Raw genomic sequence first — 26,388 nt, 5'->3', positions numbered from 1 at the left:
CAGGGCCAGGGGCTGTGTGAGCAGAATAGACGGTAATCAACAGAGCAATTGTGGAATCATCAAGGAAGTGCCTACAGGACAGTCTGATGGGGAAAGCTCTCCTGTTCTTCCTGACAAATCATTTTGGTGCCTTTCTGAAGTGCCTGCAGCACAAATGCTTGCAATGTGGAGAACAGCCAGAGGAATTGGCCACCATGGGTGCTGTGATCTCAGTGGGGTCGTGGACATGAAGTGGGAAAGCTCACACGATGAGTGCTGCAATGGACATCTAATCAAACCGCATCCACAAGTGGTGGAGAGGCTGGTTGGTTTCATTGTGAGACTGCTACAAATGATCTTTGAAGCGTCAAGACTGATGGCTGTAAGAAAGCACATGACACACCTATGATTAGGAGGGGGAAGGTGGGAGATCCAGGGGACTATGTGCCAATCTCCCTCCCCCCAGTCCCTAGAATATGATTTGTGTCATTGTGGACTTCTCAAATCCTTGTCTGTATCCTTTCTGACTGTTTCCTCTGAGATGGACGAAGTCGTATTGAATATTTTTTTCCATGTTGATGTTCTTCATGTACCTGCTGCTTTCCTCACTTTTTTTTTTTTTTTTTGTTGGATCTGTCATGAAAACCCGTTTTCTGACTTACACGACAAGTCCAGCTGGCTGTGAAACTTGTGTTTTGCAGCAGACACTAATTCTTCCTCAGTATGACCCTTACCTGCTTGCCCAGCAGTATTGTTCTTCAGGCTAATGTCTGCTGTCTCACTGTACACTCCAGCTTAGTGACAGGTAGTTCCTCTTTAGAAACTTCTTTCTAATTGTAAAGAACAAAGTGAACTCCTATAAAGTGAACTCCTATAAGATTAAATATTGTAGCTAGCAATTCACCTAACTGAAAAAGTGGGCTTAGAAAGCTCTTGATACTGTATAAATCTGATGATTTGTTACTGTTTGATTTGTGGTCTGTTCTATGATTCTTTCAACTCATGCTTAAGTGCAGGAGATCTCTTTAAAGATTTCTCTAGTATGAATGTAAGTTAATAACAAAAAAATGAAGATATGGTTATACTTCATCTTTTTGAGATGCTACTTTCGCTTACGCTGATGAGCTTTGGGCCCCAGGCTGTCTGTCATGTCAGTTTATACCTTTTTGTAAGTGCAACAAGAGCGATTACTTTCTACGCCATTTATGATTTTTTTTTCAAACTTAATTTTTGGCTTGGCAATGTGTTTGTCAGAAATCACTTAGTTTTTATTTGGCATTTGTGCATGAGCTTTGCTTTTTGACAAATGCTGTTTTATGTCCCATATCCTCCTGCTCTACTGTGTTGCCCAGTAGGTAACCAGGCCAGTTTTGTTTTATCTTATTGTACGTGACCTTTTTTTTAGTTAAGTGCTTACAGTGATGTCTTATACAATATTCTGCTTTTCTTCTTTTTTTTTTTTTGTTGTTGCTCTAACAAATACCTCTGTTTTCTGTAGTTGTCATAATTGCAACGGTTGTAATTACTGCTTGGTTTCTTTTGCTTCTGCAAGGCTACTGAAAGCAAATCTGCTGAGGTTCTTGACAGTGTTCTGGCAAATCTGGTCCCACGTGCTACAGAGAGTGAAGAGTTGCTTCCTCTCGTGGCTTACCAGCTTTAACCGCTCCATGACACTGCAAAGATATAAAATGTAGCTCTGGTATGGTATCACCTCTTGGATTACAGCTTGAACTATTTGACACCTGCTGGAATGACTGCATTTTCTGCCTCACAGATCTCCAGAATGGTTCCTGTTTTCCTTTATAGTTAGTGATTAATTAGCACTATGTATACCAGTGTTTTTTCCATACTCTGGATGCTGAGTGCAAAATCTTTTTCAAAATGTGTCAAGTCTGAGAAAAGTGTGCTCCCAGTATTCCTGGGGCATTCGGGGACATTTAGACACTGCCTGGTGGCACAGTGCTGGGCTGCGTGATGAGGCAAAGCACCAGAAATGGGCTTCACAGCTGCTAGGTTCATTTAGTGGTTTTCCTTCCCTTGCTGCTGTGGATGCTGACTGCTGGTCCTGTTGCCCTTTTTCTTTTTTTGTCCATAAATTCTATATGAGGCATATCCTAGAAGGTCAACAACAGTTTTTTAAGAATGTGGGCTTGAAGTGTCACTATTGGAGACCAAACTGAGCAGCAGTTGCAAAGTAAATTTAAAAGGGAGGAGGCTAAAGAGTGATTGTAGTTTAGAAAGAAAGCAGAATTGGAGGTGGACAATAACTAGAGGCACTTTGGGGACCATACTACTCTGGTTATTTCAAAGTCAGTGGACTCTGAACGTTACATTCTTTCCACCAGAGCAGAGCTTTAGGGGCAGCATTTTCAGACAGCAAAAATACTTGCCAGAGTTTCTTTCAGTGCTAGAGAGTGTCCTCATATCTCAGTTACTTCTGTCTGTCCAGTGCATTGGCTTAAAATGCTGCTGTAAGTGGTGTTCTTGCTAGCAAACTGTGCGTTGGAGCTGTGTTTACTTTTCATTCAAGTTTCTGGAACAGGAGCAGAGCAGAAGTTCAGTGTGCTACAGGAGAAAAGATCCATGCTCAGTTGCCACAACAGGTTATGCAGTGAGGGCGAGTCAGACCTTTTTAACTAAGAGGTGTTGTCTCTGGTTCTCTTCTTACCAAAAGGTTCTGAAATGGCTTTCATCATTCAATATTTAGTTCATTCCAGCTATCTTCTATCAAGACAGGGGTTACTTTAAATGTTTGTTTGCAGTTCAGAATGTTGTCCTTTTGATGTTGTTAAGCTTTGTGGTGTTTGGAATACTCTGAATATCAAGCATAAATTATTCACTACTTGTTGGTTGATACTGTATTTCCTTTTTGTAGCGATGTTTACAAATAGAGGGAAACCTACAGGTTTTCTCAGATCAGCTTCTTGTCTTGTATGTGCATAACATCTCTTCCAGGATGGTCTGCTCCATCATCTTCCCAGGCACAGTGTTGAGGCTCACTGGACTGTAGGTTCCCAGACCTTCCTTTCTCCCTTTCTTAAAAGTGAGAGTGATGGTTCCCTTTTTTCAGCCACTGAGGACACTCCCAGTCAGCTGTGATTATTTTTTTTCCTTGCAGTTCCCTGGAATGCGTGTTGTCTGGCCCCACCTACGGTATACACTCAGTCTTGTGAGGTGGTCTCAGACATGCTCTTCTCTTACAGAGGGTAGGATTTTACTCCCCCAACCCACGTGTAGAGGTTCAAGATGTGAGATAAGTGCGAAGCCTGACTGGCAGTGAAGATTGAAACAGAGAACTTGCTGAGTATCTCAGTCTTCTCCATGTTTGTTGGAGCTAGTTCTGCCTTCTCATTTAGCAGAGGAGGTATGCTCTCCATGGCCTGTCTCTTCTGACCAGTGTACCTGTAGAACCCCTTGTTACTTTTCACATCCCTCACCAAGTTCAATTCCATCTGCACGTTGGCTCTCCTGATTGCACCATACATGTTTGGATGGTGTTCCTGTATTCTACCCAGGCTGCCCATCCTTGCTTCCAGACCTTGTGCACATCCCCCTTACCCTTGGTCTGACCAGCAGGTCCTTGCTCAGCTGTGACAGTTTCCTGCGTCCTCCAAGTTTCTGTGCTCTCAGGAAGGCATCCTAAAAGAGCTGCCAGCTCTGCCCCATTCTTGTGTCCCTAAGGGCAGTTTCCCAGGGAATCCCACTCAGTAATACTGTAAACAATTGGAAGTTTGCTCTCCTGAAGTTCAGATCCCAGACTATTCTTTCCCAGACTCAAAGCCCTCAATCAGCAGCTACAGTGCCTCTGATCTTATCCTCTTTAATGATCTCCTCTGTGTTGGTGAGCACCAAGTCCAGCAATACTTCACCTCTGGTTGGTCTGTGCGATACCTGGAACAAGAAGTTATCCTCAATGGACTCCAGGAGTCCCCTGAGTTGCTTGCAGCCCACCATGTTGCTTTCCCCCCTGCTCCTGGGCATCCCTTCTTAAAAGCACATAGCCCTCAAATGTAGTATTCCAGTGTGTGATTTTTGTATTGTGATTTGCAAATATTGTATTTTCATGAAGGCTCACAATCAGTGAGAGGCTTTACAGCCTGAACAATTATTATTTTATTGGCATGGTGGAGTGGTGCAAGAAGGATCTTAGCACAGTCATAACTCACATCTTCGTGGAACTTTCTGAGTGTTGCAACTGGTAATGCAGAGCTGTATTAGCTTGTGCCATAGGGAATTTCTGGCTGTAAGCTGTGACAAAAGAAGAGGGAAAACAAACAAATGGAATAAGTCTTGAAATAATAATTCTTTAGAAAAAGAAGTAAGATTGCATGAATTGACAGCCAAGTTTTTGGTATGCAGTGAGCTTGCAGTCTAAGTTTCTCAGTTCTCAGACTGTCACATCTAGGTTCATTTCAGAAGTTTTATGAAAATATGCTCTGTCAGGATCTTGATTTATTTTCTGACTGCCTTTAATCTGTCTTTCTGGAGTCCAGATGGTTGAGTCTGTCATTGGGGCTGTTGGAATAGGCATTCCTAGGAACAGCACAGTTGCCTCATGTCTACAGTTGATGCTTTGTTATGAAGTTTCTCTTCCTAAAGTTGTTATATTCTGCTTTTTGCTCTTCCCACACCATGATTGCTCTGTTTCTGAATTTACATCAATAATAGTTGCTCTGATATCCTTTGATAGAAGCAGTGCCACCAATCTTACCTTCAATTTTTAGCTATTCTAAAAAATCTGTATGCCTTTCAAATGATGCTGTGTTCTAAAAAGAATTACTGGTGTTGAAGACTTTCAGGTGCCTTGTTGCAGTCTGAATGGTGGATTATCTTATCTTTTTTCTGAGCTTGGACAGGGAGATCTGCAGATCTTATCGTCTGAGGCAGAGAACAAGAGTAGAAGCATGTCTCTGAAGGTCTCTGTAGTTCATCTCATTTCAGATTCTTCTTTTGCTTTATAGTACAGGAGCAACAGAATTGAATGAGGCTTCCATTTGTATTCCAGAAAACGTTTGTTCTACTTTGTTTTTAAATGACATTGATGCTTAAAAAAAATGGCCCAAAGCAATGGTCTATGGAATGGGAGTGAATGGTTCAAGGTCTGTGTGCAGGCTGTGCTGCTCTGCTTCAGTCTGTCTCTTTGGAAGACACACATTTCAAACATGTTTTGTTACATTCTGCTGGGAATGAATCTTCACATTCACACATATGCACTTAAGTGCATATTAATTGAAAATGGTCAGAATTTAATGCACTTCAACAACAGAAGTCATATCATACATTCTTTTCCAAAGAAAGCTGAGTGAAACCTGTGAAACTCAGTTTGCTGATGCTTAGGCTTGGAATGTTTTCGTGTCTGAACACTTTTTTCCCCTTTAGGTCAGTGGCATCAAGAACCTCTATGAGTCTGAACTGGCTGATGCTCGAAGAGTTCTGGATGAAACAGCCAAAGAGAGGGCGAGGTTACAGATTGAAATAGGAAAACTGAGGGCTGAACTTGAGGAGTTCAATAAAAGGTAAGGAAAATCTTACATGATATATTGTGGGTTTTTTTCTTTAAATGATAAATTGGTAATCTGCGGTGTGAATGACACTGCTGCTGCCTCTTAAAATGCCTTAGTGGGTGTCTTGAGGAAGTGATGCAGGCTTGTCAGAGTGGAATTCCTCAGATTGTACAGCTAGTATGTACACAGATCTGTTTGTAGATAGAGGATGAATAAAGTGCGAGTTGATGGGCTGTTCACACATGCAGATGTTAAAACAATCAGCTGTGCCCCCTTCCATCCTGGTCCCTTTGTCTCTCTTTCTCTCTCTCTCCTTCCTCTCCCTCTCCCCCCTCTTTCTTCCCCCCCCACGGATTGTGTTGTGTGCCACTTGAAGTTAGACAGCCATCAAGGTTGTCTCCGTTGTTCTGGAGGCAGCAAATACTTTAATTGTGTTTTAAAGCAATTTCCAGAAGTGAGCAGCAGCAGTTTAACTGTGGGAATTTGGCTCTAGTTATCCTCCCTTCACTTCCCAGCTAGTGAGAATCACTGCAAGTTGATCTCTGTTTTTTAGGCCTTTGCTAATACTGAGGGATTTTACAAATACCCTGTTGTAAAACATTGTGCACTTGAAATGTTGCTGCTGCTGCTTTCTTTTGGGTCATCTCCCTTGCCCTGTGTTTGGGTGGTTGAGTTGTCCCTTATCAGTCACTTCAGGGACTTGACAGGGTAATTCTGCCAGCCTCTTTCAAACGTACTTGGTATTCTGAAATACACTAAATATGAGGAAAGTGTGCCAGGTTTTCTGTCTTCTTAGTTCATAATAGAATTGAATTATTTCTTGGCTTGGAAGTTTCTTTTAGCAGATTGCTTTCAGTCCCTTGAGATGCACTTGCAGAACTCTTGCCGTGCCTGGTATAGTACATATGGAAAGTCATGCCTGGGACATATGGCCCAACTTTAGATGCAGTTCTTGAAAACAACTTTGTGTCTGTTTGCACAGGGTGCCTTGATATGCAGCTAGTGATGAAGTCCTCCCTGCCCGCTCTGCTGCTCGCCTGCCAAGCTTCAGTGCTTTGTGCTTAAAGGAAGAGGAGGGCGATATGTAACACTGTGTTTGGTACAATTTCCTCAGTCTCTCTTTCAAGTTCACTGCAATGGTAGACCCAACTCCTAAAGGGTTGGGAAGCAGCAGGAACTTGGCTGATACACAAGGATTTGTGGCAGGTTATGGTATAGAGAGAATATGGTTTTCCTGTCAGTGTACAGGACTTCAGAGCTGTTATCTTTCTGCCATGTATGTGCAGCTCGTTTAGATGATGACAGCTGTTGTCACCAGTGTTCTCCATGAGCACAGATTATTCTTTTGGGATTTTGGATGTCCTGGCAGATACTTTGGTCATTTTGTTTCTTTTTACTTATCTGCCATGTATGATGCTGATCTAATGTTTTCTGGATTTTTAGTACTTAGGGTAATTGGACAACAAGAAGCAATCCTAGCTACTGTTTAGACAGTGGGCAGTTGTCAAATAGACAGTGGGCAAAAAAAAATCAGCTCCAAAAGGCTTTGGGATACGAAATGAATGCATTGTCTTATAGCCAAGTTTGAGATCAAGCGGTACTTTTTACGTGTTTACAGTTACATTGTGATTGTCTACCTTGGGAGTGAGAACAGCCTGGGAAGAAAAAGGAGATATAAGTCCAGTGGGATGTTAGAAGCTCCCAGGCTTTGGAAGGTTCTGGGACACAGAAATGATAACAACAGTTGTTAACTGTTATAGGACTTAGGAGCTACCCTTTGTCAGCAGGGAGCCTAGTAATGTCATGGCTCTAGTCTCTCCATCGTGGAAGAGAAGTGATTTGTCATCATCATCCTTTTTCACATCCTTTTTCACAGGAAAGCACTTCCCCGGGCTAGGCTCTCCTCTTTATGAAGGGATTCATAGTTCTTGGAAGGAACTGAAGGGGACATACTGGTCTGGAATCAGCGGAGAAGCCACTGCTTGTGGGCCTCTGTGAGAGATGCATGTGCTCTGCTCCTTGGGAGCTGTAGTCCAAATGTTTCCTCTATGAGATGAGAAAATGGTCTTTATGCCTCGAGCAGCAGGCAGGATTGTTTTTGCCCTTGCCATCCAGTAATGTACTTGCTAGCCGGGCAATACATATACAGAACATTGTTCTAAAACTCAGTTTGTACCAGGTTTATAATTTTTTTAATTAACTGTAGTTGCAAATTACTCTGGAGCCACCTACTGGTACAGTTGTACAGTACCAGAACATCTGTAATTGTAACCAAGGCATTGTCCAGATGTGTGTGCACCGATGTGTAAACATAGGTAACTTTTGTTTGTTTCAGCTACAAAAAGAAAGATGCAGATTTGTCTGTTGCTCAAGGTCGCATAAAGGATCTTGAAGTACTCTTCCATAGAAGCGAAGCAGAACTCAATACTGTCCTGAATGAGAAACGCAACCTGGAGGCAGAGGTGGCTGATCTTCGTGCCCAACTTGCAAAGGTATTGCAGGGAGTGTTTCCTTGCTTTAGCACGACAAGAGTTACTCCTTGTGAAATTTGTTGGGATTTTTTGCTCTTAGTTTGAACATCATTGCTTCAGCTCCCTTCCGCTTAACCTTTCCCTGCCCCTCTTAGATGTGGAAATAAATTAAGAGGTCTGTAAAACAGGCTAAATATTAAGGTGTGTTAGAGATATTGATAGCATAAAGATTTATGTACTTCTGGTTACTTAATGTTCTCTTTTGTAACATCCTGCGTAATTTTACATTTACGATGAAGTATCCAGAGGAGCTGTGTTGTCAAGAAAGAGGAGAACATGCAGTACATCCTTGAGAAGTTAATAATCTTTGGATTTGTTCTCAAGCTATGTTGAAATAATCCTGTGGTTTATATAGGTGGGATAGAATCAAAAAAGCTTTTCTAAGTATTCATACATGCTCACGCGTGCATTTTCCTTTTTTTCTTTCTCTTTACTTCTGTAATAGCTTGAGATGAGATTTACTGCTGTGTGTTGTTGATCCAAGGATGTCAACTGAAGGTTGTGAAGGGCTTGTAGATGGGGGGGAAAAAAGGGATCCAGTCAAAATTAAATCTTTATCTTTACAATTCTCTACCAGGCTGAAGATGGTCATGCTGTGGCTAAGAAGCAGTTGGAGAAGGAAACACTTATGCGTGTGGACCTGGAGAATCGGTGCCAGAGCTTGCAGGAGGATCTGGATTTCAGGAAGAATGTGTTTGAGGAGGTAGTACCAACCTACTCATTATGTTCTCATCTCATTATATTCTGAAGTCTATGTAGTTCTTACTCAGACCGACCATAAACAATTTCTAATGAGACAGGTAGTGAAAATCAGTATTATTTCATCTTTGCTGTGAGTCAGCTGATTTTAAAGGTTGTGTAAGAGCTGCATAGCAGATCAGTGGCAGAACGAGCATGAAAGCCAAGTGACAAGGGTATTATTGTTCTGTGGGTTAACTTAACAACTTGCTTCTGCATGAGAGGGAAAGTCCTATTCCCTCTCTTTACACGGACTGCATGGCCCTGCCCCTTGTTTGCACCAGCTGTAGTGACTGTTAGAGCTGACTGGAACCTGTTCCCATTGATTAGAACTCTGTACCAAAAACTGCTTTTTGCTGTGAGTAAAGCAGTAATTTTGTAAAGAGTAGGAATGCACAGATAGGGATTGGGAGGAATGGAGAAAGGAAGTATGGCCACAGACTCCTGCCCTTTGTCTCACCCATGTGATGTTTGGCTTACCATGCACCAAACTCTTTCAGCGTGATTCATGAGAAAATATTTTGAGTGTTTTGTTGAGTTGAATGTTTGCCAGTTTAATGGCTGAGTTCTGTTTTAGCATGGAATAAAATGAGTGTACAGACTGGATGGAGGGGTTAGGCAAGGCTGTGTGGCTAAGGACAGTTATTGGAATAGGGAAAAGAAGCAAGACATCCTGAGCTATGATTGTTGTTTCACTCCATGCCACACAGCAGTTGAGTTGTTGTGTATAACTGCAAGTGACAGACCCTTCCTTGTTTGTAGGCCATCAAAGTAATTTTTTGCTCCTTGAGAACTTTCTGCAAAGCAGCTCATTTAAAGTGGCCCTGAATTTTTGTTAGTCTGCTGTGACTTCAGTTTAGGCATGGGAAGTAAGCTTAATTCTCTTGTGCTCTGCTCCATCTCGTGACCACACTGCTGCCTTCAGGCCTCCTGACAGAGTTTACGGCTGCTCCTTTATAGTTTGCCTTACTCTGAAGGCAGAAATGAATTCTTTCTCATACCACACATTCAGACCTGGGTGGGTCTTTGCAGGGCTCAGCATGAATAATTTCATGATTAAATGTCAACTTCACTGGTGTAGGTCCAGTGATACAGACAGAGAGATCTCATCATTCACCAGAAAAAGAGTATTTTGTACAAACTGGCAAGAAAAAAAAACTGTTTTCAGAGCAGTAGCATAGAGAATTTGTTTGGGTTGTTTCTTTATTACTAATGTTATAAAAGCCTAATTAGCAGAGGTCATAGAATATATAGAAAAAAGAGATCTGCATATGCCTGAGTGAAATTTGAACATCTGTATGATGCTTATTTTCAGCATACATAATGGTTGCAAAACATGTTGATTTTTATCTGACTCCTTATAGTCTGCTTGCTATTGTAGGCATGTATACTGAGAAGGAAAACTCACCCCTCCATCAGTTATTGTAGCACAAAATATCTCCTTACTTAAACTCTATATGAATATTTGTCAGCCATTTTTCAAGTTTGCTCACCTTTTAGAATTGTTTTTTACAGAATGAGAAAGGTAACTTGCATCCCTTAATACATGCAGTAACTTTTAGCTGCAGTACTGTAGTCCCTAAATACTAAATACTAATTACTGAAGTAATTAATACTCGTCTAAATGGAATTGCTTGTTCTGTTTGCCTCAGCGTAGGACTTTGTCCTCTTTTTTTCTGTGTAGGAGATAAGAGAGACAAGAAAACGGCATGAGCATCGTTTGGTCGAAGTGGACACCAGTCGCCAGCAGGAGTATGAGAACAAAATGGCTCAGGCCCTGGAGGATCTGCGAAATCAGCATGATGAGCAAGTCAAGCTGTACAAAATGGAGCTAGAGCAGACCTATCAGGCTAAGGTAACTGCTGCACTCCCCTTCTGGTGGACAAGAAGTCCAGTCAGGGAGACGGAACCATTTCCATCAGACCTACCGTCTTTAAGGAGACAAGTAGTAGTGATGTGAACAAGCTCTGTGATGATGTCCGAGTGTTTCCTCCTGTACAGGTCACAGGCACATTTCCAGGGAGGTTTAGCCCAGGGTAACACTTGGAATAGCACTAGCCAGGAGAACGTGTGGAACTACTGCTCCGTGAGGACAGGGTGCGAATAGGGGATGTCACAAAATAGCTGATACAGTACTTTTTTCTGTTTTTTTTTTTTTTGTTTTGTTTTGTTTTGTTTTGTTTTTTTTTTGTTTTGTTTTGTTTTGTTTTTGTTTTTGTTTGGTTTGGTTTTTTTTGGTGCATTTGTGGTTTCCTTGGGGCTGATGGTGGGGAAATCCAGGATACTGGATACTTTTTTGACAAGCGTTGGTATTGAAAACTGTGGTATGCAGTTTGGAAGTGTGAACATAGCGAGGCGTAATTCGATGCAGAAGAATGCTCCTTGAAATTCTTTAAAATGTAGGCACTGTTTTGTTTTTACCTGCCTGTGCAAATCCTGAGTTAGCAAATCCCAGTTAATGTAGCTGGCAGTGTGGGGGAAGTAGTTTCCTCAGTATTACTGGTACAGTTGCTGGCTACAAGTATTTTTTTATATTATTACCCTACCTGAAAAAATAAAGTAGGTGTCAGTTTTTTCTGGTTATGAAAATACTTACCTGTAATTATAGCCACTTCTCATTCTCCTGTGGTGGAAAAATTATGGTGCTGCTAACATTGTTTTCCACACTCTCGACTTTGAGATTCTCTTAAGAATTCTTTGATTTGCAATTTGAGAAACACTGATCTAAAAAATATTTAACTCTTTCTTAGGGCAGCAACAAAATAAGTCATAGGTATTAAAAAGCAAAATAAAGAGCCTTTAGCAATCTTGGCATTCTTCAGAGAAGTTAGGAACAACCAGATATTTAGATGACTTGTCCAAAGAGGATCCAAAGTATATCCTTTGTAGAGAAAACACTGTTTGCAAAGTAGATAGAGAAGGAAAAAATGACAAGACTTGAACAGGAGAGGAAGAAATTAATGTTCCTTTTTCACCCCCCACAAAAAACAGGCTCAGCTGTCTGTTTCTGGGTGAAGTTGGTGTCTGTGTCCAGAATAATACCCTCATCAGAGAGATCTTGGGGCTGCTAGAGAATATGTGGAAGTAGATGAACTGTCTGCCAGGCTTCTCCAGGATGAGCTGATCTTGGCAAAAGCTCAGTGTGTGTGTTCTTCCTTACTTAGAACTCTTTGAGCAGTGCGGTTGATAAAGATTGATTTCTTGTAGTTTTGTGCTGTGTGGTTAAGAACAATGTTCTGCCTGAAACTATTCTTAGAATTGGAGCACTTTGGTTCCTGTGTGGATTCTGTGGTGTGTGTAGTAGTAGGTAGTTGAACTTAAGCTGCAAAGCATGAAAAATATGCATTTTCCAGCTACCTTGATGAAACTTACAGTGTAATGTAATCCTGCCTGAAGAGTCCATGAAAGAGTGTAAGCGTCAAGATCTTCTCTTACTGAGGAAATCACTAAGTTGCTACTGGCCAGCTGAGATTTGGCACTAATGAAATGTTTTATTCAGCTTGCGCTCTGGGCATCCAGAGATCTGTTAGACCAGGACATGAAATTGGTGGCCTGTGTGTAATCATTCTGACATCAACCAGGCTGGTAGTGTGATAACATAAACCTAAGCTTTATAAGGCTGCTAGTATAATCCTATAAGAATGGAACTGAAATAGGTGTTCTTGTTCCTTTAGAGTATGTCTTCGAAGTTCATAAACTTACTAGATTTCCATTCTAAATTATTTAAGATTAAAAAGCTTGTATACAGTACTGCAAGTATATTTGTGAGATGTCTAACTCAATACAAATGACTTGTGTAAAACTTCCAGTTGGAGAATGCCATCCTGGCCTCTGACCAAAATGACAAAGCTGCTGGTGCAGCTCGGGAGGAGTTGAAGGAGGCTCGCATGAGAATAGAATCTCTCAGCTACCAACTTTCTGGCCTTCAGAAACAGGTAAAAGGCACTACATTTGTTCTCATTTCTAATATAAAGCACTGTAATGTTTGAATATATTCAGATTTGTCCTCTCCTATTTTCTAAATTTTATGGAGAGAAGTAGTTGTTCTCTTTGTGGTCTTCGAATCATAGAATCACCAAGGTTGGAGAAGACCTCTGAGATCATCCAGTCCAACTGTCCTCCAATCTCCAGTATTTTCCACTAAGCCATGATGCTCACTACAACATCTAAATGTTTCTTGAACACCTCCAGGGTCAGTGACTCCTCCATCCTGAGGCCTGGCAAGGAGTAAAGTTGGGACCCTGAACTTTAGAAGAGTGAAATTCCAGTTGTTTAAAGAAGTAGTGGAAGAGTTCCCTTGGGATCTGTCCCTAGAGACAAAAGGAACAGAACAGAGCTAGTAAATCCTTAAGGCCGTTTTGTTATGGGGAAAGAGTTCTCCATTTGCACGTGTAAAAAAATTAGCCAGGGCAGGCAGGAAACCAGCAAGGCTGAGCTAGGATCTGCTGGTCAAACTGAGGAGTTAGAAGGAAGTATTTGGGATAGATGAAGAGCAAAGATGCTGTCCAGAAATGCAGAGATGGGATTAGGAAAGACAAGGTGAAACTGGACTTGGCAAGGGATACAAAGGATAACAGGGAGTTCTGTGGGTACGCTTGTTAGAAGAGAGAGGCCAAGGAGAGTGGACCCCCTCTAATAAATGGGAAGGGAGAACTGACTTCAACAGACTGAGATATTCAATTCTTTGCATCAGTCTTCACTGCCAGTCAGGCTTCCCACATCTCTTGTGTCCTTGAACCTGTAGGAGGCAGCTGGGAGCAAAATCCCTCCTCCCATAAGCAAATAACAAGTTCTGGACACCTTAATGAAATTGAATATGTACAAGTCTATGGGGCCTGATGACATTTATCTCAGAATCCTGAAAAAACTGGCTGATGTGGTTGCCAAACCACTGTGCATCATATCCAAAAAATCATGGCTGTTTGGTGAAGTCCCTGGTGACTGGAAAAAGGGAAATCACTCCCATTTTTAAGAAGGATGAAAAAGCCTCATGTCTGTGCCAGGGAAGATCGTGGAATTCAATCCTCCTGGAAGCTATATTAGGACACAAGATGAGGAATTGATACTGAAACAACGAGCAGGGCTTCACCAAGGATAGATTGAGCCTGACCAACCTGCTTCTATGAAGGAGTGATGACATCAGCTGATAAGGGAAAACCAACAAATGTTATCTCATGTCTTGAGTGTACCTTCACTAAGTTTGCTGATGACACTGAGTTGTGTGGTGCAGTTGGTGTGACAGAAGGAAGGAACACCATCTGAAGGGACCTGGACTGAGTGGGTCTGCAAAGACAGGCTGAGAGAGCCTGGAGAAGATGCAGGGGAGACCTCGTTGTGGCCTTCCAGTTTCTAAGCAAGATGAAAGACAGACTTTTACATAAGTGCATAGTGATACAACTAAGGGGAAACAGTTCAAAGCTAAAAACAGGGAGATTTAAGTTAGATGTTATTGGGAAACTTTTCACCCCGAGGGCAGTGAGGCCCTGGCACAGGCTGCCCAGAGGAGCTGTGGGTATTTCATCCCTGGAGGTGCTCAAGGCCAGGCTGGATGGTCTGGTGGGGGTCAACCAACACATGGCAAAGAGTTGAACTTGTATGGTCTTCAGGGTCCCTTCCCACCCAAGACATTCTGTGAATCTGGTGGGATGGAGGTGATTTCTGTCTTATATCCACATGGATGCCATCTAGGTTTTCTGTTGTCCCTAGGCTAGTGCAGCAGAAGATCGCATTCGTGAGTTGGAGGAAACGATGGCTGGTGAACGGGATAAATTTAGGAAGATGCTTGATGCCAAGGAGAGGGAGATGACAGAAATGAGGGACCAAATGCAGCTGCAGCTTACAGAATACCAGGAGCTGCTTGATGTGAAATTAGCACTTGACATGGAAATCAGTGCTTATCGAAAACTCCTGGAAGGAGAAGAGGAAAGGTATGAGCTCCATTTTCTTAGGACTGATGTTATTTTCATTTTTTATGCTTATTTTTTTTGTTCAGTTTTAACAGAAATGCTCAGATTTTGTTTCACTGAAGTCACATTGTCTTCACGCTGTGATGTTCTGCATGTAAGCCTTAACATGCATAAAACACTTACAGCTGTTCTCATCTGAATATCTGCCTTATGTTTTGGTTTTCATGATGGTGTCGAAGTGCAGTGGAATATATAATTCTGAACTTGACATTCATCTCCTCTTTTTAAGTGTTTACACATAGGTCTTTTCCTCTTTTTAAGAACAAGAATAGGGTGTACTGGAATATAAATATATGAGTACTGGAGCAGAGGATGAGGCAGTCTGTGCTGTTCTCACCATCATTGCATTTCACGTCACGTAGTCATCCTGGATAGATTTTTTTGCAGTCCCACTGACAGACACAGTGAAGCATGTTACAGTCTAGTTACCGAGTGTTTTGTGCTTTGTTGCTTTGACCGTCGTTCCGTGGATCAGTCAGAAAATTTTTAATTTTCTTCCATTTGATTGAAGTACTTGATTGCTTTCAGGCTGAAGCTCTCTCCCAGCCCCTCGTCCCGTGTTACTGTCTCTCGAGCTACCTCCAGCAGCAGCAGTAGCAGCACTTCACTTGTCCGCTCTTCCCGAGGCAAGAGACGACGGATTGAAGCAGAGGAGCTCTCAGGCAGTGGAACGAGTGGAATTGGCACTGGAAGTATCAGTGGTAGCAGTAGCAGCAGTAGCTTCCAAATGTCCCAGCAAGCTTCAGCTACAGGAAGTATCAGCATTGAAGAGATAGACCTGGAGGGCAAATACGTTCAACTGAAGAACAACTCGGAGAAGGTGAGTGTCAGCAGAGCTCCTGCGTCAGGAGGAGGAGCTAAATTGAAATGCTGCACTGTCTGTTGAGCACACGTCACTTGAGAGAAATAGTATCTTTCAAGGTGTGTCGTCTTGTAAGAGCGAAGTGGCATTTGAAAGGTGAATTTTGCTACAGGTATGATGTTTGTTGCAGGATGAGACCAGAGTCCTGAATGTCTAATCACATATGCTGGTGCTGTGCTTCTGGGAATGGCCTCGCTGGCTCTAGCAGAACATTTGTTCGTGTGAAATGTCTCTTTTTAAGTTTTTGCTGAATGACCTTAACACAATTACTGGGTATGGAAAAGTATTCTCAAGTTAGATTGCAGATGTCTAACAACCACATAAATAAATGTAATAAAGAGACCTAGCAAGAGGTTTGATGCCTGTTTGCTCACCCTAAATAAATAACCTTACAACTCTCCTCATTAGGACCAGTCTTTGGGTAACTGGAGACTGAAAAGACAAATTGGAGATGGAGAAGAAATTGCTTACAAATTTACTCCGAAGTATGTCCTCAGGGCTGGGCAGACTGTAACAGTAAGTCATATTTCATGTGTCAGCAACGTTCATCTGTTGATGTTGTGGCAGCTGTAAATCTGACATTTGGTGTGTAACTTCCGGACTTGTGGTTCTTGTTTTAGAGGTGTAGGATTTCAGTTGTAGAAAGGCAAAAAAAAGTTCAATGTCTGTGTTAGCACTTCAGTATCTAAGGCCATTTAGCTGAAAAAGAGTTTGGGGGGGGAGGAGGCGAAGATTGTTGTTTATTTTATTTTTTCAAGCACCTTTGTTGAGGTTTGGAACACTTAATCCTGCTCTACCCCTTCATGAAACAGGAGCATTTATTTAGTCTGGTAGACTTGTGCTAAGTTTAATAGTTGGCATTCTCAGCCTTAACTATAGTATTGCTTTTTGCACTTTTGTTTGACATTTAGTCTGCAGCAGAACTTAAAAAATGGCTTTCCTTTAATCAGTTGCAGTTATTTCAGCCTAAGTATTGATTGCTCAGATACGTATCAATGAAATTTGTACATACAGACTGCGTTTTATGTCCCTCTAGTCATTGAGGCTGTGGTGGGAGCGATTGTGTTCAGAACTGATGACTGCAGTGTTAGATTTCTTTCCTCTTTCTGTGGCTAGTGATAATTTTTGTTGCAAACTGAGAATAATGTCTTCCCACAAGCACTGATGTAAATTAACATAGAGTAAATCTACCATTGGGATTTGGAAGCAAAACTGATAAGGAGAGAAAAGTGGGAGGATTAGAAGGTTTGGGATATTTAAAAATGAAACGTGCACAAATAGCTGATTACTGAATGTCTTTCTCACTAGATCTGGGGTGCGGATGCAGGTGTGTCTCACAGCCCCCCTTCTGTTCTCGTGTGGAAGAATCAAGGCAGCTGGGGCACTGGGGGAAATATCCGCACATACCTCGTGAACTCTGATGGAGAGGTAGGAAGAGTTGTCTTTTCAGTGTTGGAAGTACAGCAGATGTTTCCATTTGGTTCCTATGTGTTCTGCATTGTCCTACATCTGCCTATAGCTGCTTTTTTTTGCAACTCTATGGAAGCACTTTGTGCAGGAACGGCAGCACAGTACAAAGTAGGAGGGTCATTTGTACCAACAGAAAGCTGGCTTAGAATTCAAACTGGAGAAACAGTTAAAATACTGTCTGAACACATTTCAAGTCCATGTCCCTTCCTGATTGGTTACCTGTTGTTTGCTTGCTTAGGGTGTCTTGTTCCACAAGTAGAAATTTGCATCTGCAATTTCGAGGCTGCAAGCGCACAGTGAATTTCTTGTTACTAAGAAGTGTTCAAAAATAGTTTAGTAATAAAGGAAGCTTCCTGATGTTTTAAAATTCTTTTTAATGCCTGATTAGCAAGACTTTCCTGATAATTGACATATGCAGTAGATATGAAGCATTTAGCAGAAAGAATGAGAGTTCTTAATACTGTGTAATCATACGGAGAAACTTCAATTTCTGACATCATAATACATCTTGGAGAGCTCCTGGATCAGTCTGCTGTGAGCCTGTCAAACTAACGAGCACCTGCTTCTTCTCAAACACCTGGTAAAGAAAGAAAGCTCCTGAAGCTATGTTACACCACGATGCCTTTTGATAGCTGGAATGAGGAATGGTTTTGTGGTTTGCAGGATCTTGAGTATTTGCTTATACAGCTGATCGTGGGGCAAATTGATTTATATCCTCCAAACATTAATGGGATTGCTATACTGATGATACAGCAAAAGCTCAGAGATGCATATGGACCACTAGTCATCTTCTCTTTCCTTTTGTGTAGGAAGTTGCAGTGAGAACTGTTACTAAATCAGTCGTCATGCGGGAGAATGAAGAGGAAGAGGATGAAGCAGACTTTGGAGAGGAGGACCTTTTCAACCAACAGGTAAGGAGATACAGACTGCATTTTTAATTTGTTTTTGGCTGGTTTGAATAATCAGCCAGGAGATAATGGATTTCCCTTCAGTTTTTACTAGTTCTGAGTTTCTTGGTCCATTTTCCAATGGGTGCTTGCAGAAGATGACGCTAGAACAGCTTGCAGCTATACAGCATTGCTACAGCATTCAGAAAGAATGTTCAAGGAATTGCTGCTTGAATCAGTAACTGTACAGCTCAGGCAGTGCCTAATATCAGTTTGGATGCTGGGTATCTATGGAAGTACACTGCAGATCAGATTTACAAAGCTACAATGACTTAAACTGTTTTTGGAGTTGGTAAGATGAGTTTTAGCAGTCAGTAATCACTGGACTGCCTTTCCCCATTTCAGCATTGCTTTCTCTGAAAAAGAAAAAAGTATCTGTGGCATTCCTGCTGTGAACAGAATATAACCATTGGGAAACAGGACCTCAAAAAAACCAAGAGATGTAGAGTATTTCTGTTGTTTCAAGTTTCTGTTTGTTTTCTGGTAGTATATATGTATTTGAAATAAACTTGGTTTTCCTTTATAACATCACCCTCATGTGTTCTCATAGCTCTCAGTTAAGTATTGTATGGTAACTAAACTAACTAGCTGTTGGCAGAGTGAAAAGGAGAAGTATGCTTTATACAGGTAATATTAGGACATAGTTGAAATGTATTTCAAACCTGACTGCTTGGTTCTTTGGGTCAGTGGCCACAAGTAGCTCTTTTCAAGAACTATTTCTGTGCAGGTTTGAAGTTAAGTTGTGCAAACTTCCTTTGCATTTAGCAGCGTAGTTGAAGTGTAAAGCAACTGAAACACACAAGTAACTTTTGTTCCCCAGGAAGCAGCTTTGCAGCATAGATTTCTCTTGAAAGGAAAGACGTGAACTAAAGGAAGAGAATTCCTGTTAAGAAGCCAGTGGTGTTATGATTTTCATTTGCCATTTTTGTCAGTGTTGAAAGTGTGGACATGAACCACTCAGCCCATCACAGAAGACCGCAGCAGCAAAAGTAGCAGTGTCTTACTCCTGTGCACAGACTGATGAGCAATGTGCTCCATTTGTAGCTGCAGTGCTCCCTGCATACAGCTGAACTAGGAGGAAGGTGCTATTAACAAGGGGGATAACCAGAGTCCAGTGTTATAATACCAAGAGCTAGTAAGTAGCTAATGCTGTGTCTTTCTGATTTTAGGGGGATCCCAGAACAACTTCTCGAGGATGCTCAGTGATGTGAAGAAAGAAAGAAAAAAAACTATTACTTGCTATTTTTTTCCATTTATTTCCTTTTATTTTTGCTATTTTTTTTTTCCTCCAGAGCCACTGAAAACTATTTTTATACGTATCATCTGATTTCTTTGATGGTTACTCCTTGGTACATTTTTATATAAAAAAAAATCTAAAAAAAAAAACCTTTACTGAACAAAACTGCCAGAGTTTTTAATAGATTTCTTAATTTCTCTCTCTTTGTTGAAACACTGTATTGGAATAATTTTTTTTTCCCTATACAGAGTTTAAAGTCTTATGCACAAACCTGCAGCAGAAATTTTTAGCTAAAATGGGACGAGACTTCTTGAGTGTAAGGTAAACCTGTGCTTTGTGCCTGTATAAGCAAGATAACTTAAAAAACAAAGTTTAAGAAGGGATGTTTACCTGCAGGGCCTTGGGAGAGATTGGTGATAGTGTTTCTCTAACCTTTAAGAAATGATAGGATCCTGTGGGTGCCCAGCCTGGAAAAATTATGCCCCAAATTCATTAGAAGTGCTTCTCCACCAAAGGAAGTAATAAAGGGTAGCTGCCTTTTAACCAGGTCTTGGCTCAGGACTGTGGATTTCTGTCCTACTCCAGGATTTGACAGCCTGATGATCATCTGAATCCTGTCAGTGCTGTGGCTCCATGTCATTATTTTAGAAGATGGAGAGCAATGGCTTCTGCTGTTTGAAGATGTGTGAAGGGAGTGTCAAAAACAGACTTCTAATGATTGTGTTCTCAAAGGATTTTGACATTGTAACAAATGAAATCTCGTTAAATTGTGAATGCAAGTTGTGATGTATAGTATTTATGATGTTAAGCATCATGATTTAATGATTTTGACATATTCAGCATTGAACAGAATGACTAAGATTTGTGTAAATGTTGATTTCTTTTTGTTTTGTTTAATCAGACCCAGATGCAGCTTATCCATACTTGTCTTATATTCAGAGGGCCATTGTCAGACACATTAAACAGCATCTGCAGAGTAGTACAGAAATAGCTGAGTGACATTTTTGAGAGTTATGAGGAACTGCTGTTGATGTGATGGAAGCATTACTTTGCAGTATTCAGATCCTCGCAGTAACAGCGAGTGATGTGAACAATCTTTTTTTATATAAAGAATGCTTTCTATCAGTAGCAGATGGTTTTTATTTCAGGGTGATGACTTTGGTATCTGACAGTGTCCCTTTGGCTTAAGGTTTCTTCTGCTGCACTTCTGTGGAGGTAGCAGTGACTCTCCTAAGGTCAGCATTCAGATAGCAGCGCATCTTCAAGCACTGGAAGAATACTTGACTGCTCCAAAGAATGCCTTGGCTACTGTCAAGCCGATGGTTTTTCCATTAGTTCTTAATTTGGACGCTGTTTGATGACAGCACAGAACGCTGTTGTTACCTGCACTCTTGAGCTCTGACCATGTCATTCAAGTAGTTGAGACTCATCAAACCAGCAGCGAGGTTTGGATGTTTTCGGTGGCTTTTGGACATTGTGTTCTCTGAACAATATTATGACTGACAGATGTAACCTAGGAGGTCATTTTAGTGGCTTTGACTGATGGCTATGCAGTGCAAGCAGGGTGGGAACAGAAGTGAGATTTCTAAGCTTAGTTTGTGTTTTTTGCCATCTAAAAATAAATTCAAGGCGCTACTTTTTTCTGTTTGGGTGGGATGATTTAATTACTGAAGTTAATGAGCATAATTCAGATTTTCATATTAGTTCAGCAGGCGGCGCGTTACAAAAGCAGTAGGAAGATTTGGCTGTTTGGGCTGAAGGGGTCACTCCATGGGTATCATTGGCCATTTTTCAAGTGTAATTTTCCCACTCTGCTTGAGTAGAAGGTGAAATATGTAGTAAGTCGTCTCTCTCTCTCTCTCTCTCTCTCTCTCTCTCTGTAAAGTGTATCTAATGAAATTATGTTTCTCAGACATACTGTTAACCAATTGCCTTTTCTAAATTCACTGTTATACAAATGGATGCAATCAGTGTGAAAGTATTTTCACAGTGCACCTTCCAACCACTGGGCAGCATTTCCCCTTTCTGACCCACAGCTTCTGTACCACACTCACAGTGTTTGAGAGCTTTTTGCAGTTTTTCTCTGTATTTATTTTTGTTTCACATTGGCCAGTTTTCAGATTGCTTATTCTCCCTGAGGATTTTCCTGTAAATAGGATTGCTCTGTGATCTTAAATACTAAAGAAATGAATGTGCTTTTTTTTTCTTTTGATTTTTTTTCTTTTTTATTTTTTCTGTGAAGAATGGGCAGAAAGGCAGCTTGAATGAGGGGGAACCTCTTGCTACCTGAGCCACTGATTTCTTAACAGCTGCTGTATGGGAGACGTGTCGCCTTGTAGTCTTACAGGGGAGGTGTTTTATCTTATACCCCTCAGTGACAGCATGCAGAATTTCTCCTTGGATTTGGAGCTGTTTCCTGTAAGTTTGGAAACACTTTATTTTCTTTTTTCACATATAGAGGTGCTCACAGAAAGCACTGATGTGGGAGAAGCTGAATTCAGCAGGCTAAGTGTTGGTGATTCCACAGCTTTCTAAAAGGCTACTTAGAGTTTGAGAATAATTCCTCACTGTAAACTACAAGACACAAACAAACTACTGTATTCCACTTGTTTTCTTTGTGCGTGTCTGTCTGATTCAGACAAATTTCCTTACTCTTGCTTTTGATGCTGAGCTTCAGCATAACTTTAAGTTGGTGCTCCACACTGGGACGTTTTCTTTTGCTTTACTGAAGAACCAGAAAGCATTGCTGCTGCTTTTTCTCTTCATCAAAGATTTTCTCTTTTCATTTTCAGGATAATTGAAATGTTCTGCTCACATAAAATCCAATGCCACCTTGCCCTCCTTTCCTGTGTAGTCGTGCAGGTGAACCAGCTCTCAGGGATTTGGAGGATAGTCAACTTTTGTGCTCTGCTGTCTGATACAGGTGTGGAGCTTGAAGGAGACATGCAGTGAACTTGTCAGGAAAAATGATTTTAAGGCTTCTCTGATGGGAGAAGTTAATGAGTGCAGTTCATGACAGAGTGTTTGAGAGTACCCATACAGAAGAACAAGGTAACAGTTGTATTGTGGGTGAGACAGTGCAAATGAGTTCTGAATAACTTGCACTGGGGGATTCAGGGGGAAGGAATAACAGCATAACTACAGAAAAAATAATTAAGCTGATCTTTTAACTGTGTAGATGGGCATAATGGGGCTCTGTGGGGCCTCTGACCTTTATGCCTTCCCCACACTTCTGTCTTTGTTGTTTCAGCTGTTGTGTTGCAGTGGCTTGTTCCAAGCAGTGGTGTGGCTGTGATTCTTGTCGCTGCACACCTTTAGCTCACGGTCTGTGTGCGTGGGCTGCTTCAGGCCCTGACAGAACCAGCAGCTGATCCTCAGCACCCTTCTGCTGTTAGATAGGCGCTAGCTGGCACTTTGTTTGTAGCAGGAACCAATAGTCTCAGGAAGAAAACAAACATCTGCTTCCCATGGACTGTAATGGAAAAGCCAAACCAGTTGGTCTGCAGCTCTCGTTAGTCACCAAAACTGTACTGCAGTGCGAAGCAGAGCAAACTGTGAAAGGAGATTCCCTTCATGTGCACATTTATCCCCGAGCAACAGGACACCTCATGTTCAGTTTAGGGATTGTAGAGTTTTTTATGCACCCTTTTTCTTTGTAATCCTGTGTAAAGCCTTTCAGCTGCAGCCTGAGCAGGGAGTGGTTGGAAGAGGCTCCTAGAAATCCTCTTTACACCCTAGAATGTTTGAGAACCTTTTTCTTTTGTACTAAGAAGATTGTGATGCTGTATGCCAACGCTCTGTGTTGGAAGCCTTGTAGCCACTTGTCTCCCTTCCTTAAGCCATTCATTCTCTTTTTTCTTTTTGAAATCTTCTCTCTAAGCAAAGGAGTATCCATATTCCATACTGAATTTCATTGCCACTGATGGGTCCAAACCCCAAGCCCTGTGCAAGCACGGGACAAAGCTTTGTTGTAAACCAGTGAGTGGAAGGTGAGATAGTGATTGCATTTTGGAATCATTGTTTTAGCTGAACAGCAGGACAAATGAGAGGTTATCATTTGTCCGACGTCTCAAATGGCCTGGGAAACAGAATTTTTAATTGCGCTTCAATGTGCTTAGCTTTAAACCACTTTAAAATAATTTAAGTGTTTTTTTATACAAAATCATATTTACATGCAATTATCATTTGTAAGCATAATGCCTTTCTTGAAATGCTAAGGTCTAGAGAGTAAATGGAACTCTTCATGTCAAAAGACTCCGTTCAAAACCACACAAGCAACAAATGGACATGGAGTTCAGGAAGAAAGAGTTGTATTGGACCCACGTTTTCCTGTTGGCTGTTAACAAAGTGATGATCCTTTGTCTGTAAGGTAAATGTTGCTGTGTATCTCAGCTGCCCAGTGTTCATCACACTAAAATCATGAGCAATAAGCTATTTTAAGCAAGGTGAGGCCAAAACGCTTTACGTTTGGGCAGAACAGTAACTTCTCTGTTCAACTCTGTTCATAATGATGATGGTGATGCCTTGTGATTGAGTTGTGGATTTTGTTTTCCATCACCTTGTAGTTCTCTGGGCAGTGTCACTGCCTGCATTCAGCTGCTGCCAACCCATTTTCAGAAGGCTCACATTTTATTTAAAAGAAGGAATTGTGAGAAATGTACAAATTGGAAAGCAGGCACAAAAGGATGGAAGCGTTACGTGGAGCTCATGAAAACTACATAATGATCCTAGACTTTACCATTTCAAAATGTTGTGGTTATATTTTCATTTTTTTTCCTCTTAGAATATGCATGCCAAATGTCTTGTCTTTTTCAATGATTTGTAATATACATTTTAAGACTGGAAACTTTTTGTACAACACACTCAAATAAATGTTTTGCATTTTATTTGTTCCATTTTGTTGAACCAATGCAGAGGGCTGTTGAGTCACTCTGTCCCACGGGAGGACCTGGGTCAGATACTGGATCTGGTATCCAAGAGGCAGAGGATCACTGACTGTCCACATTCCTAAAGGGGTTCAGTGGCATCACATGGAGTGTAGCGGGTGAACAATAAACCAATGAACCCTTCAAATTTTGTGCAGGCGGTGTTATGGGGAAAATGCTGCCCTTAGCACTGCAAAGAGCCTGCATAGCAGGAGCAAAGAGAGGCACTACAGTGGGACCTGGATAGACTGCATAGATGGGCCAAAGTAAACATTGAGTTTCAATAGGGCCGAGTGTTGGATCCTGCATTTTGGTCACAACAGCCCCAGGCAACCCTACAGGCATGGGGAAGAGTGGCTGGAGAGCAGCCTGACGGAAAGGGACCTTGGTGGACTGATGGACAGTCGGCTGAATATGAGCCAGCAGTGTGCCCAGGTGGCCAGGGAGGCCAGTGGCACCCTGGCTTGGATCAGGAATGGTGTGGTGAGCAGGACCAGGGAAGCCATCCTACCCCTGTACTGGGCACTGGTGAGGCCTCACCTCGAGTGCTGGGTTCAGTTTTGGGCAGCTCAGTACAGAAGGGACATGGAGGTGCTGCAGCAGGTCCAAAGAAGGGCAGCAAGGCTGGGGGAGGGGCAGCAGCACCAGCCCTGCTATGTCATGGCCACATCACCAGGAGCAGCCACCAGCTCCAAGAACCACACCCCAACTGGCACAGCCATGTCACAAGAACACAGCATTGGTGGTGGCTGTGTTCCACAGTGAGCTTGGTGTCACAGCAACCCGGAATGCAGACCAGAAGGGCAGTGCCAGCCAGAGATCGCCGCCGAGCAGCGAGGGAGCGAGGGCTGTGCTGGGCAGGAGCAGCCCATGGGGATGGATGGGAGCTGCTCCTCTTCTGCCTCACAGCCACACACGGGGACAGGGACACAGCGGGACGGCGAGGCGCTCCTGCCCTCACCCGGATTCATCTCCGGACAAGAGGGCCACCTCTGCAGGACAGATGAGTCTCTCCCATACTGTAACCCACCTTGGTCCTACAGGACCCTGCAAGCTCCCCAAAGACCCCTTGCTGCAAATCCGAGCTTTTGCCCTGGATTGCTGAAACCTGGCCCCACTGGTGCAGGTGCCGGCACCAGACCTACTGACTGCAGTGGCCCTTTCAACACACGGCCGGGGAAATGGCTGGCAGATCAACAACCCGGTGAGCAGGGCAACGCTGGGGAGGGCAGCACAGGGAAGCAGGGCACGTGGCTGCTCCTTTCTTCCTTCCCATCTGCCTTGCAGACGGCCAACCACACAAGGATGGAACTCAGAGCAGGACACACGCCGATCCTCAGCTCACTAACTGGTCTCCGTGCTGCCATACAGAAAAGATAAGTCAGACACAAACAGTATCCTTTCCTGATCAGAAGGGATCCTGGAAGCTCCCCGGGATCCCCCTGCCCTCACCCCGGCATTTTATATCGCTTTGCTGAAACGTGGCCCCACTGCAGGGCTGGCACCAACCTACAGATTGCAGGGGCCCTTCCACACACGGCCGGGGAAATGGCTGGCAGACCAACAGCCCGGTGAGCAGGGGCCTGCAGGGAAGGGCAGCACAGGCGGCTGCTTCTTTGCTGCTTCTCCGTCTTGCAGATGGACATCTGGACACACACAGAGCCAGACCACCGCAGCCTCCGCCAACCAGCCGTGTTGGCGCCTGGACAAGGCAGCGACCGAAGATGAGGAAAGCAACGCCCCGCTGTGCACCGCACCGTGCTCCTACAGGATCTGAGCATCCGCACCGCCTGCACAGAGGCAGCTGCACAGCACCTCCCAGCTACGGACCCCACCACGGACCTACACACACACGGACGTTCTCCACACCTGAGCATGGAGTCAGGACCTTCAGTGTGGCACACAGCAGCATCTCCAGGAACCGCGTGGATTGTCTACAGTTGAACTTGGAGGATAAGGAAGGAACAAGAAGCTAAAAAAGGATGCGTGGGCCCAACTGAGAAGTACCAGAGGCACCACATCCAGAAGAGAACGCAAGCACCGTAACTCAGCGTGCTCCTGAGACCGGGGATGAAAGTTTAGGAGCGATGAAGACTTTCAGCCTTCCTCCCTCGACCCCCAGGCAACCACCGAGAAGCTATCACAGCATTAAAAAAAATTAAAACCTTCAAAATAAACTTTGTGATTCATTAAACCAGTGGTGCTTCTTCCATCTCGTGACATCTATAA

General features: G+C 42.6%; 1 protein-coding gene across 1 annotated transcript; it reads left to right on the top strand.

Moving 5' to 3' along the window:
• The first annotated feature begins 226 nt into the window (after nt 1–226).
• LMNB2 (lamin B2) lies at nt 227–24,120 on the top strand. The gene is made up of 12 exons (XM_010724755.2): nt 227–361; nt 5,359–5,495; nt 7,819–7,975; nt 8,592–8,717; nt 10,437–10,607; nt 12,562–12,687; nt 14,459–14,679; nt 15,247–15,538; nt 15,989–16,096; nt 16,889–17,008; nt 17,860–17,961; nt 19,167–24,120. The coding sequence occupies exons 1-12, from the start codon at nt 227–229 to the stop codon at nt 19,206–19,208; spliced, it is 1,737 nt and encodes a 578-aa protein (XP_010723057.2). The 3' UTR covers nt 19,209–24,120.
• Nucleotides 24,121–26,388: the final 2,268 nt, after the last annotated feature.

Source organism: Meleagris gallopavo, chromosome 30 (genome assembly GCF_000146605.3).
Source record: "Meleagris gallopavo isolate NT-WF06-2002-E0010 breed Aviagen turkey brand Nicholas breeding stock chromosome 30, Turkey_5.1, whole genome shotgun sequence".
NCBI lineage: Eukaryota > Metazoa > Chordata > Aves > Galliformes > Phasianidae > Meleagris > Meleagris gallopavo.
The sequence above is the reverse complement of the archived record's forward strand: the minus strand, read 5'-3'. Positions and strand labels throughout refer to the sequence as shown.

Bases quoted from the DNA above. Each gene is read 5' to 3' on its own strand.
- LMNB2 (XM_010724755.2), top strand. From the start codon at position 227: ATGAAGTGGGAAAGCTCACACGATGAGTGCTGCAATGGACATCTAATC. The intron at 362-5,358 runs GTAAGAAAGCAC...TTTCCCCTTTAG, and splicing joins AAGCGTCAAGACTGATGGCT to GTCAGTGGCATCAAGAACCT. The intron at 14,680-15,246 runs GTATGAGCTCCA...GATTGCTTTCAG, and splicing joins CTGGAAGGAGAAGAGGAAAG to GCTGAAGCTCTCTCCCAGCC.